The 14,040-nt window shown below is 41.0% G+C and overlaps 1 protein-coding gene across 2 annotated transcripts in view; it reads left to right on the forward strand.

The window, feature by feature from the left end:
- The window catches only part of LOC122799515 (TRIO and F-actin binding protein), a 3,126,988-nt gene that overhangs the window by 2,903,469 nt on the left and 209,479 nt on the right, over positions 1-14,040 (forward strand). For both annotated transcript variants that reach the window (XM_044068636.1, XM_044068645.1), the window contains one exon: positions 10,760-10,907. In XM_044068636.1, coding sequence (XP_043924571.1) covers positions 10,760-10,907 — 148 coding nt within the window. The remainder of the gene's footprint in view (positions 1-10,759; positions 10,908-14,040) is intronic.

Here is a 14,040-nt window from a genome sequence, read left to right on the forward strand (position 1 = left end):
GTAGTTTTCCCAGTTAATGGTGGGGTAGTTGAAGTCGCCCATTATTAGGGTGTTTGGTTGAACCGTAATATTTTCCAGTACATCAAGAAAAGAGGAGTGGGAATCCTGGGACATTGTAGGGGATCTGTAGCAAGCTACAATTTGGATTGCAGTTTTGCCCAGAGTTAGTTGCACTTGTATAACCTCGGATGCATTATTCTGAGCAACTAGCCTGGAGGTGTGGATATCCTTAATGAATATGGACACACCTCCGCCTTTGGTGTTTCGGTCCAGGTTACATGGCCAAAAAGTGTGGTATGAATTATAGCCTGGTAGTGCAGGGGTGCTCTCTGGAGCCTTGAACCAGGTCTCAGTCACTGCACAGATATCAATGTTCTCCATTTTAAAAGTACCAAGTCTTACATATGCCCCATCTCTGTTATCACTCTGTTTTGTCTCTAATATATTTTTTAAATTCATATTTCATCTAAAACTATATTTTAAAGGTTTTTGAAATACTTCCACTCTTGTTGGCATTCTACTAAACATATTCCAAATCCCATTAATACATTTCTTTGTCCACCCCATTTCTGCATGGTAGGTCAACGTTAAATAGAGTAGTTGTGTTCCAAGTTGTTGTATATTAGTCTTTAGTTCACTATTTCTTATATGTCCACTAGTCAATAGTGGTAAATACTCCGTACCCCATTTTTCTATCACTTCTTTCTTAATAGTCTTAATCATCGTATCTGGGTGCCCCCTTTCCTTAAACATATTGTGAACATTATCCACTTCTTTCATGAAGTCCATCCTGTCCGATGTCATTCTCGCCACTCTAATCATCTGCCCCTTTATGATATTCTTTTTAAGGTAATGGGGGTGATCACTTTGGTAATGCCAGTATGAGTTGGAATAACATTCCTTTCTATATATGTTGGATCTATATGTCTTATTTTCATAATCTTTATTAATCCTAACATCTAAATAATGTATTTCATCCATTTTAGTTTCAAAAGTAAATTGTAAAAAATCAGTACTATGATTTATAAAATCCATAAATTCATATATCATCTCCTGAGTAACTTCCCATAAGATGAAAATATCATCCAAAAAACGGTAAAACCTCACAATATTATGACAAAATCTGGATTTAAGTGCATGTCGTTATTCCCAATATAACATAATTATATTGGCATATATAGGGGCACATGCTGAGCCCATCGCCACCCCATCTAGTTGGTGGTATATGTCCCCCTGAAAATAAATATAATTGTATTTCAATACTAGTTCCATATTCTCTAATACTAATTTAAATTCATCCGGGGTCAAGAGTTCAAATTCAACAAGCATTTTTTCAAACCATTCCAAACCTTCACTGTGAGGTGTTACTGAAAATAAATCCTTAAATCTATTGTTAGGAATACAAGATTGTCCTTGAATGGACTAGTACCAATTTTATTTAAGAAATCCCACGAGTCCACCAAAATATGTGGATACTTGGGGTAAAACTTCTTTAGTTTTGTGTCCACATATATGGCTAAAGGTTGGGTTTTTGACCCTTGTGAAGTAACTATGAGTCTCAAAGGGGGATTTTCCAATCCCTTATGTATTTTGGGGATGCCAAAGATTGCTGGTATTACTGGTTTGGGTACACTAAGAAAATTAAATAAATTAATATCTATCAGTCCTTGTAATAAATTATCTTCTAACATCAGGTCTATTCTTTTATATGATATATTTAGTTCATGCCTTGAAACAATACCATACCTATTGTCTGTATCCAAAATATTTAACATCCTATTAGTGTAATCTCATTGATCCATTAGCACTACCCCACCCCCTTTGTCGGGTTTCATCACCCTAATTCTCCCATTGTTACTTAATTCTTGGGAGTATTTCTTTTTCCTTGTGTTGTTAAATTACTTCTAGTCACCTTCTTCTTAGCATATTCATTCCTTACCATGATTATAACACACATTTCAAAATTATATATATCCTGTTGCAGAGGTGGATTAAAGGTACTTCTTTTCTTCAGCTTATTCCCCTGTGTATATTGTGGGTTGTCCTTAAACATACATGTCAAATTTAATTTCCTGGTAAAAAGTTTTACATCTAGTATAATTTCTTCTGTCTTGGGTGTTTTTGTTGGCACAAAGGTAAAACCTTTTACAAATAAATTAAAATAGTTGTCAGTAACCACCAAATCGGTATAATTATAAATGTTAAAATTATTCTGTGTATGCACTGTCACCTTCCCTTTGTCTTATATCCTGTGCATTTATCCCATTCTCCTCTATGTATGTTCCATATGCATCTTGTTGATCTATTAAAATTGTTGATGAATTTTCAAAATTTATTGATACATTTTCTAAGGTTGTTGTAATACCCCTAGGTATATTATCTTTTATCTCCTGAATCTCCCCCTGCAATGTTGACTCCCCATCACTTCTGCATAGGAGGGTTGTCGGATCTGATTCCGGATTCTTTCCGACCTCCTCAGTCCTTTCCCTTCCTCTAAAGGGCCGTCTCTACTTGGGTTACCATTTTCATGTCCAACATCAAAACCATCCCTATCATTGTGTTGCGTATTATATGTGCTATCTTGAAACCTCACATATTCTCTGTCTTCACCATAATTCATATTCATTTCAACATTTCTATAACCAACATTTCTCCTTCTAATATTACAATAATAGGCCCTTCCTTGCTGATAATCTTCTATATCTCTCTCTAGCTTAGTAATTTTCATTTTGTGATTTTTTTTTTATTATTAGAAAATCAACATCTTGTAGGGTTCTACAATTATGTTTTTATATTCTGTAACAGTAAACAAAAGATCTGCATTTATTTCCTGATTAAGGTTCACTATATCACATTTACATTGCTCCATTGTCATTTCGTTATTTTTAATCATTGCTTTTAAAATCGCTATACCACATTCATTCAAAATATTACTAATAATTTAAAAAAACTCAGTATTTTCTTTAGTGTTAGGAAATTTGTTCAACCTTAGGCCTTTCGGCACTATTTTTTGTTCAGTATATTTAGACAAATACCAATTGTTCAGGGCTAAAGATTTATACCAATAGCAATATGAACTTCATATATTATAATCTATTGGACCCTTATGGGTTAAAAGTAGTTCATTAATTGACCAACCAATGGAATGTATTTCAACACTATTTAAATGATGGAAGTATGGTAAAGCAGATGAGTCTGATGAAGTCTCAGCCTTAGGAGATGAAAGAGCTAAATCTGTTTTTATTTTGCTTGGTTCGTAATAAAAGTTTGTGTATGTAACTTGGTTATCATTTTTTGAATTATATACATTCGATAAGGAGGACAGCCTTTATTGGTACCTTGCAGCGTTTTTCTTTAAGGTGGTTGATGGTGACTGAAATTGTAAATATTCAAATATACCCATACCTGGACAATTGTTAATTCAGGCAGAAAGCCAGGACATACATTTGAATCATCTGGCCTTTGTACAAAGGGTGCTAACTTGTCTGTGGTACACCATAAACAAAAAGAAATCACACCTGTTACCCTGACAACAGATTATGTTCCTGGGAGCAAGCTTGAATACAACTTCCCAGATGGCTTTCCTCACACCAGAGAAACAAATTCATTTGACAACCTACTTCAAACAAGTGGCTACACAAACCCTGCTATCTGCAAGACAAATACTACAAGCCTTGGTGTTCATGGCCTCCTGTATTCTTCTAATTCCATATGCAAGACTGCATATGAGGAAACTACAGTAGTATCTAAAAAGCCTATTGTGTCAACATTCTCAGGATCTAGAAGCAATGATTCCTATCATAACTTGCCTACGCCTAGAGTTTCTGTGGTGGGCAGAGGCCTGCCACCAGAACTAGGGACTATCATTCACACTACCCCCTGCCACCCAAACACTAACAACAGGCACATCAGACTATGCATGGGGGGCTCACCTGGAAGGGAAGTGCATTCAGGACAAATGGAACCCAATTCAAATGCACCTGCATATCAATCAAAAAAAATGTTAGTTGTACAGAATGCTCTGACAGCCTTCAAGGACCACATTCTTCCAGGACAATTAATGGTAAAGACGGACACCACTGTTATGTGGTACATAAACAAGCAGGGAGGTGTACATTCTTACCCCCTCTGCAGACTAACCATGGCGTTGTGGAACACAGCCCTGAGCTACCAAGTGCTTCTACAAGCTCAGTTCCTGCCAGGAAAACTGAATACACTGGCAGATGAACTAAGCAGAAACCTCATGGACCCACATGAGTGGAAACTGGAACCAAGGATTTTCAACATGTTGACATGCAAATGGGAGAGCCCAGATATAGACCCGTTTGCCTCCCCCCAGAACTGTCAATTGGACAAATTTTGCACAAGGACTCCCCACAAACAAGCTTGGAAAGTGGATGCTCTGTCCTTAAACTGGAAAAACCTATCAGTTTATGCCTTTCCTCCTCTGCCTCTGTTCTCCAAAGTACTACTAAAGATCAAACAAGACAAACCAAGGCCGATTTTGATTGCACCAGACTGTCCACGCCAACACTGGTACCCCCCTTTTGTGCAGTGTGTCACTGTTGGCCCCATGGTACCTGCCCCAGACTCCTACCTTATTGTCTCAGCAGTAGAACCAGATCCTGTACCCTCAGCTTCAAACACTGAACCTAGCAGCCTGACTAATTACCTAATCTCTCCTTTACCATCCCTCAGTAAACCAGCGATGGATATCATTTTAGAGGCAAGGAGGCCTAGTACTAGAAAATCTTATGCTGAAAAATGGAAAATATTCTGTTCCTGGAACCAGTCTCAAGGGATGAGCACAGCAGAGCCAATTTACCTCAGATTTTACAATACTTAACTGAGATGCTTCACAAGGGCCCATCTTTCTCCTCCATCAAAATTCATGCCTCAGCCATGTTAGCTCATTATAGCCCAGAACCTCCCCTCTTCTCTCATCCACTGCTCAAGCAGTTCCTCAGAGGGGCCAAAATTTATGACCACCCAGTAGAGCTCCAACTCCAGCATGGGACTTTGTATTGGAAAAACTTACTCTTCCTCCTTTCAAGCCAGCTGCTACTGCAGACTTAAAATTCCTTTCTTCGAAAACAACTTTCGTTTTAGCAATCACTTCAGCAAGAAGGGTATCTGAGTTACAGGCCCTCATGGCAGTGGAGCCTTTCATCATTATTCATGCGGACAGGGTGTCTCTCAGGACCAATCCCACCTTCATGCCCAAGGTGGTATCCAGTGTGGCCCTCAATCAGTCCATTCATTTGCCAACCTTCTTTCCTAATCAACAGAACAAAGGGGAACGGATACTGCACTCCTTAGATGTGCACAGACAACTTAGATTCTACTTGGACAGGACTAAACCTCAAAGGAAATGTGACCAACTGCTGGTGACATTTGCTGCAGGGGCAGAGGGGAAGGCTATTTCAAAGCAAACCATTTCCAAATGGATAGGTCATTGCATTAATTTCTGCTACAAGCACCATGGAAAACCTATCCTACAGGGGATTAGACCCCACTCAACCAGGGCTGCATCTACCTCTACAGCCTTTCTCAGAGCCGTCCCTACCAGGGACATCCTAGAAGCTGCTACCTGGAGTTCTGTACATACTTTCACCAAGCATTACCATCTGCCAATTTTCTCTAAATCTAGAGCTGGCTTTCCCACTGCAGTGTTGCAGGGCCTTATAGCTGGTCCTAATGCTATCTAAATTCCTCCTCCCATCCTTAGCTTTGGAAATCTACCCAATTGTGATGACTGCAACAGTGAAACACGAAGAACATAGTACAGTTGTGTACACTTACCATAAATGTAGATGTTAGAGTGTATTCACTGTTGCAGTCCTAGTTACCCTCCCTCCAGCCCCTTACTTTTTTGGCTATACCTCTACTTTCCTTTGTTATACTCAAAAACTTTTTGGTGTATTTGCTTTTTTGTTGGAGGTATAACCTGGTATACTTATAGATTTAATTGCTTCCCATTATGGGGGCACCTGACATCTGGGGCAAGAAAAACTGATGTAATGGCATCGGCTGCCTGTTTTATACCCCTGATGACCTGACGACATGGAAGAAGGGACAGCAACCGATGCAGGACCCAAGACTTTGTTAATCAGGCCGATTGAAGGCTACTGCAAGCAGATAACCCAAATGTGATGCCACACATACACTGAATACACTCGAACATCTACATTTATGGTAAGTGTACACAACTGTACTTTACGTGGCTGGGGTAGGATGTGTGGAAAATGAACACATTGTTGGTACAGTGTCACAGTGAGTAGTGTTGCTACAGTGGCATGTTAAGTAGTGTTAGTACAGTGGCACAGTGAGTAGTGTTGCCATCTAACAGTGCTTGTCAAAATAAGTTCTTGGCTGTAGAGCCATCTGTGTGGCATCTGCATGCCCTTCTTGTCTCAGTGTGAGATTTATTCAGCTGATCATATTTCCTCCAACACCCCAAATTCATGTGGCAGGGGAATTGATGTTCTTCCAGTTTGCCAAAAGAAAATGTGGTGTTTGTGTGTGTGTCAAAAAGTAATATCAGTAGGTGAATACAGTAGCAAAAAAAGACATAAAATGCATCACAGATCATCTGGACCCTCAAAACGTCTGAGGACTGTCATTCCTGGCTCTGTAAATGGCTTAGCAGAGTACTCTGTATGGGGCCCCACTTAGTCTAAAGCTGACCCAAAACCACTTAGAGATGAGCACAGATTGCTATAGTTAGTGTAGGGGCTTGGAGTACTGTGAACATTATTTCTTTAATTTTCTACAGAGTAAATCTTCAAAGATATCCACAGAACCATGGCTGGGGCGATGTGGCAATTTTCTTTAACCTTCCTCATTGTCGCGCCTCAGAGGTATGCTAAAAAGGTCACTATAACTTGTTTAGGGCCAGTGTACTGCATAGGAGCAACTCTGCTTTTTTTCACTTTCATCACAGTTTAAATCCAGTGTATATGTAGGTCGCAATCTTCTGGGGGTATGGAAAAGAGGCATGCTGCATATATACGGTTGATAACAATAGGTTGAAATGTTTTGCTGTGCTGTATTTGTTTTTAAGTGTTTTTCATAGTTTGTCTTCAAAAGCATATACAGAAGGTGTCTGGCTTTTCGGGTTAAGGCTGAGGAGGCATGCCATGACAACAGTAACTTAAAACATAGGACTGTGGCCATTTCTCCTTTCAGTTCATCCTAATTTAACAACAGAGTCGCTACACAGAAAGTGCCGATCTGTTTTGTTTCAAGGAGGAAGGCAGTCATCCCAGATATGACTTGTGTTCAAGGATTTCCTTATCAGTTTGTGGGTAAATACTGCTCATTTTATTGGTAGCTGGTGTGTCATAGGCCTAGAACATTAAACTAGGAAAGCAAAAAAAAAACAGTCTCATTCCTTAGAAATAATTTTTTCAAGCCATCATTGGACCAAAGGTTGGGAAAAAAGCTCTAAAATGTACTGCAGGGAATTTAAAACCCTAAAGTTTCTGGGGCGTCTGGTGCCCTGAAGACCACCAGCTTAATTACATTTTTTTCTATACAGTAGTTACAGTACATTTTTGCCAGTTAATGTGTTTTGATGGATCCATGTCAGATCCACGAAAGCCCACATTACCGAGACCAGATCACCGAAACGAGATCACCAACAAAGGTAAGTATATGTATCATGGAACGGAATCTATTCCTGTTTCTGTAATACAGTTAAAAAATAAACAGAAATGTGTATAGCAGGGGGACAAGCCCCCCACACCCCACATGCCCCTACTTAAATATGCCAACTCTGAGATCACACCACATTGTGAAAATGGGAATACATCCCATTCCACACTACTCACCATTGTCAGGGATGTGTGGTGTCAGCAATCTCGTCTTGGTGATCCGGTCATCGGTAGTGCAAGTTTTCGTGGATCTGACATGAACCCGTTTTGATAGCATGTAGGTTCATAGGTTGGTACTAGGCTATCAGCACTAGGGCCTATACAAGCCTAGCCATAACAATTCCATGGCTATTTCTTCCCACACTATTTACTTCCCTGGACCCCTGTCTAGCAGGGCGTCTGACGTGATCCACGGGGTGAATTTCCTTTCTCCCTTCCAATCTCAAGGTTCCTTTTGAAGAGGGCCAAAGAGGCGCTCTGCCTGAATGTATGGGCAGTCTATTCCAAAGTCTGGGGAGTCTCTGGGTCAGGAGCCTATCCCTCCAGCATGTTTTGTTTATTGTGATGACAAGGTTTAGACTCCTGGAGCATGTGGCTCTGTGGGATTGGGATTTCTTTAAGTGTAGCATGCCCATCAGCTCTGGGTTTGACATGGCCTTGTATGTTAAGCAGAGATCGCCTCTGAGTAGATGATATGCAACAGAGTATAGCTGGAGTTTTTAAGGTGGTCAGCGTAGGGCATCTGCTTTAGGTCTGTGATTCTTTTAGTGAGGTATTTCTGTGGCCTTTCCAGTTGTTGTAGATGTCTTCAGAGGTACATACCAAACGGGGCGTTGTATTCCATAATGGGTCTAATGAGGGTTGAGTATAGTGGGACAATGACCTCCGTTTTTCTGGATGAAAAGTCCTTATTGATGAGGTATGCCACATAGTAGGATTTCCTGACTCTTGTGGCAATGTGGTTATCTAAGGTGAGACCACTGTTGCAAAACGCAAACAAGACAAAATGTTGGAAATCAAACGTTGTCTGGTAGTATGAGGAGCCATGGATGGGAGAAAAACAGGAGAGCACAGGGGTATGCCAAGGTGGCATTAGATAGCAGTGTAGGGAGTGCCATAGAATACTTTGCTTAGTGCTCCATATCATTTAAAGCTGCCCACACTGTCAGTATAAATGGCATTTAAAAATGAGTGCATCTGGCAGTGGCTTGTTAAAAGGGGGTGTGGCTGCCCTCAGGCAAAGAGTGTATTTTTATTATGTAGGGTGATGTAGCTTATTTGTCAGGAAATGGAACGATGCAAAGGTGGCAACCCTAAGCATCTTACATAAAGCAAAAGCAAGTAATCTTCACAAGTAAAACTGTTTTGGAAAGCGAGAAAACGTCTCACCATTAGCATTACTGACACCCCCTCACACCCATAGTATACTTATCAGTAACATTACTAACAGCCCTCTCACACCCATAGTATACCCACAAGTAAACCACAACATTATATATTTATTGACATTTGATTACCAGGAAACTCCAACTGGGTAGGAGCTCATTTTTAGCACAGGTGCAGGGACATGTATTACAAAACATTTTAAGAATAATACTTTTACATTATTTAAGAGTAGTACAAAAAGTAACTACAGTTTAAGTAATTATACCACAGTAGACATGATATGAAAACATTGGTTAAGAATAGATGCAAGGTGTATGACAATGATTTAATATTTAACAAAATTGTAGCCAGTTTATAGAAAAAATAAAGGTAAATTAATATAATACAAACATGATTTGCAATATGAAGTGAGAGAAAAACAGACTTATGGTATATTTAGAGAGAAAGCCAGGGAAGAGAAATTGATAGAAGTAAAGGAGTGAGTGAAGAGGGGAGAGAATAGATACTTGTTCACATTTAGGGATATAGTCTGTCCCAGTGCTGAGCAAGAACAGAGCCAGCTTTCGACAAGGACATCATTCAGAATGGTTTTGAAGGATGGGAGGGGAGGGTATTGACCTGATGGATACAGGTAACACTAACATCTCTTATGAGTATAAAAACTGTCTACCATAGTTGGCATTACCAATTATTTCCCATAGTAGATGTTTGACTCTTTCCTAAACAACTCTATCCATTAGCTGATTATGGTGCCACTTTTTACTTCACTGCTGTCACACATAAGCAAACCACATCTTTCAAAACTAAAGTCCTCTGCTGCTTGCCTCACACAGCTGTACCCCATTTTCTTCAAGCTAGCAGCAGATAAAATTGCCAAACCCCGTGAAACATATTTACAGTTTGTCCCTCGCATCCAGCACAGTCCCAGCAGCCTTCAAACATTCCATAGTTATGACACCACCAATAACACCTACACCCACTGGACATAAAGATTACAGAGCATTTCCAGTCATTAATCTGAAAAGCTGTTATGCAAACATCTCTTTCAACATATCAGTAACCGTGGATGACTTTACTGCCAATAAAACAATTTCAAAAATTCCTTTAGTACCATGGCAGCCTTACTCTCAGCTATCTGTAACCTCATCAGTGTTGGTCCTATTTCTGCTGGAGTTTTGTAGATATGACTATAGCCTTTGAAGCAGTCAGCCATAACCTCCTACTCCACAAACTCAGCAAGTTAAGTTTTAGAGACAGTACAGTTATATGGTTCCAAAACTATCTGATAAACAGAACTTTTCAGATGTATGCCAGCAGTTTTGTGTCAGACAAGGGTCAGGTTAGAACCCCTTCTCTTCTCTAGTCTTATCAATGATATCACACTTCACTTACCTAACCTAAACCCTTTAGTATATGCAGACAACATTCTGCTGCTTGATGGAAACAAAACGCATATGGCCCTTCAGCCACATTTACAAACTAATTTCTCTTTGCTATGAAAATGGCTCCACAGCAGTAGACTTCTAATAAACAGTGTTTCGAGAAGTGAGCTATTGTGTGAGATGCTAATGACTGAACTGTTAAGAAGGAAGTTGTCTGAAGCTGTAGCAATGCTCATTTTAGTAATGGTCACCAATCCTCTGAGTAGAGGCAAGGGGGTATTATGCTGGGGCACACGATCTGTGGTAGAAGGTAGTAACAGTTGTTCTCATTTGTAGGCAACCTGTGAACGCAGTATTGCACAGATGCAGGAAACCCACCAGCAGGCTATGTTGGAACTGCAGCGACATCATAAGTGGGAACTGGAGAGGCTAACGCAAGAAAAGGACCAGCTACTAGCAGAGGAGACTGCAGCTACACTTGCAGGTAAGATTCAGTTTTGTAACCAAGCAAGCAGGCAACATCTTTTATCTGCAACCCTAAGGAATCCTCATATGGAGAAAGGAGTTCATTGTAGTTTGTGCCATGTGTTTAGCGTAGCATCTGTTCATAGGTAGGTACTAGGCTATTGGCCCAAGGGCCTATATAAGCCTAGCCAAATGGTACCCTGGCTTTTGCCACCCAAGAAAATTATTTTCCTGTGCCCCTGTCGAGCAGAGACGCAGAAGTGATCCCCGGGGTGAATTCCTTATCTCTCATCCAATCATCAAGATTTTTCTTGAAGAGTGCTAATGAGGAGCTTTGTTTGATACAGATAGGTAGTTTGTTCCAGAGTATGGGGAAGTCTCTGGGACATGAATCAATCCCTCCAGCATATTCTGTTTATTGTGATGACAAGGTTTAGGTCCCTAGAGCGTGTAGCTCGGAGGGATTGGGATTTCTTTAAGTGGAGCATGTCCAACAGCTCTGGGTTTGACATAGCTTTGTATGTTAGGCAGAGAATCGCCTCTGAGTAGGTGATAATGCAAGGGAGTACATCTGGAGTTTTTTGAGACGGTCTGCGTAGGGCATCTGTTTGAGGCCAGTAATCCTCTTTGTGAGGTATTTCTGCTGCCTTTCCAGTTGTTGTAGATGTCTTGAGGTACATACCAAAAGGGGCGTTGTACTTTATAATGGGTCTAATGAGTGATGAGTAGAGGGGAACAATGACCTCTTTTTTTCCTGAATGAGAAACCTTTTGTGATGAGGTGTGCACATAGAAGGATTTCCTGACTACTGTGGTGATGTGATTATCAAAGGAGAGACTACTGTCCACCTGTGTCCCAAGGTCTCTTATCACACTTTCGGTGTTAAATAGACTACCGCCTGTGTGGTAATTCATGGATACAGAGTTTTTACCAAAAGGGATGACAATGCACTTTTTGGCATTGAGCTTGAGGCCATGGCTTTGACACCAGGCATCTGTCTCAGTGAGGCCCTTTTGTAGGATGTCCACATCGGTAGGAGTTTTGATTATGGCTCCTAGTTTGCAGTCATCTGCGAACTTTGTTAGCCAAAGACCTTCTGTGTTAACCTGTACTTCAGAGAAGCAGATACCAAACAGGAGAGGACACAGGACTGAACCCTGTGGTGCTCCACTTGTCACTGGTCTGAAGTTGGATTTAGAGTCTGCTACTTTCACAGTGTGGGTTCTGTCAGTGAGCCAGTTGGCAACCCATGTAGTGACATAGAGATTTATACCTAGTTTAGTGAGTTTATCTATAATTCCAGAGTGGGGATGGTGTCGAAAGCCTTGGCGAGATCTAGATAGGCTGTGTGAACCACCTTACCCTCATCTTCGGCTTTGGTGACCACTTCAAAGAAGTATATCAAGTTTAGGAGACATGATCTGCCTTTTACAAACCCGAACTGGTTAGGGTCCAGAGTTTGGAGATTACCAGTGTCATTGCTTATAAGTTTCATGATGATATGTTCCATAGCCTTGCAGACCAGGCTCGTCAAGCTAATGGGGTGGTAGTTCCCGGGGTCCATGGTAGCTCCCCCTTTGTGGAGTGGGATAACCATTGATGTGTGCCATTCAGTGGGCGCAAAGCCTGAGGTGAGGCTATAAGTGAACATGGTACTTAGGTGGGGTGCCAGTTCATTATGTAGTTCATGTAGAACACAGCCTGGGATGTTGTCAGGTCCCATGGATGCTGTGTTCTTGGATTTGGAGAGTGTTTTTTTTACCTGTGCAGCCGTGATTACAGGAACTTTGTATTCTTCCAGTATAGGGATGTGCCCTTTAGGGGGTGAGAGAGGGGTAAAGTTAGCACTAGCCAGGATGTTGGCAATATCAGTTAGTTCTGTATGTTTAATGCCATTGTGCTGTTACTCAGAGCAGATCTGAGTGTTGCCATTGAGATTCCTGACATAGCTATATAATGCTTTGTGGTTGTCTTTAGAATCGGTGGCGATTTTGTTTTCGTAACTAGCTTTGGAGAATTTTATGAGGGATCTCAGCTTCTTACTGAGGCTGACCAGGGAGTTCCTCCAGTCATGGGATTTTACTCTTTTTTGCAACAGTTTCTTTCTTCTGTTGTAGAGTTTGTTTATGGCAGGGGACCACCAGATTGGCTTCCTTTTTTTGGAGGATAGTATCTTGGTTCTGTTAGGGATTGCATGATCCATGCACTCGTGTAAGTGCTTATAAACTGCATTTGTATAGGATTCAGCAGTCGTACCTCTCTTGTCCGTCAGCATGGGTATTGTGAAGTTTGCCACTTTGGTCTTAAGAAGCATGAAGTTGGCTTTGGAGAAATTTTTTATGGTGGTTTTCCTAATGGGGGGGGGGTGGGGGGGGGATGTGGATGTCTAGGGTGATTAGCTGGTGGTCGGATCTGACTAACGAGGAATTGACCTCTGGTGTGGAACACCGGTTGCCCATGTTGGTAATGACCGAGTCTAGGATATTACTGCCTCTGGTGGGGGTGTGGATAAGTTGATCCAAGGCATTGGAATTTATGAATTCCAGAAAATGTTGAGCACAAGAGTTGGTACATGAGTAGTTTTCCAAGTTAATGGTGGGGTAGTTAAAATCGCCCATTATTAGGGTGTTGGGTTGTACCCTAATATTTTCCAGTGTATCAAGAAATGAGGAGTGGGAATCCTGGGGCATTGTGGGGGATCTGTAGCAAGTTAAAATTTGGATTGCGGTATTGCCCAGAGTTAGTTGCACTTGGATAATCTCGGATGCATTATACTGAGCAACTAGCCTGGAGGTGTGGATATCATTAATGAATATGGACACACCTCCGCCTTTAGTGTTTCGATTCAGGTTAGGTGGCCAAAAGGTGTGGTATGAATTATAGCCTGGTAATGCAGGGGTGCTCTCTGGAGCCTTGAACCAGGTCTCTGTCACTGCACAGATGTCGATGTTCTCCATTTTAAGGAGTGTTAAAGGACTGTGGATAGTGCTAGGTATTAATTCTGTGGTTTACATCTTTTCACACTCCTTGTGATTGAGCACCCTGTCCATTTGCAGTGTCTTATCTTCCTTGCAGTAAACTGGTTAGAGTTTTCATTAAATGTTGTGGACCCGGATGTGGTACCTGATAATGCACTGACACTAAAAAACTGC

The sequence above is a fragment of the Protopterus annectens genome, chromosome 1.part0 (genome assembly GCF_019279795.1).
Source record: "Protopterus annectens isolate FY-2018-M chromosome 1.part0, PAN1.0, whole genome shotgun sequence".
In the NCBI taxonomy this organism is placed as follows: Eukaryota; Metazoa; Chordata; order Ceratodontiformes; family Protopteridae; genus Protopterus; species Protopterus annectens.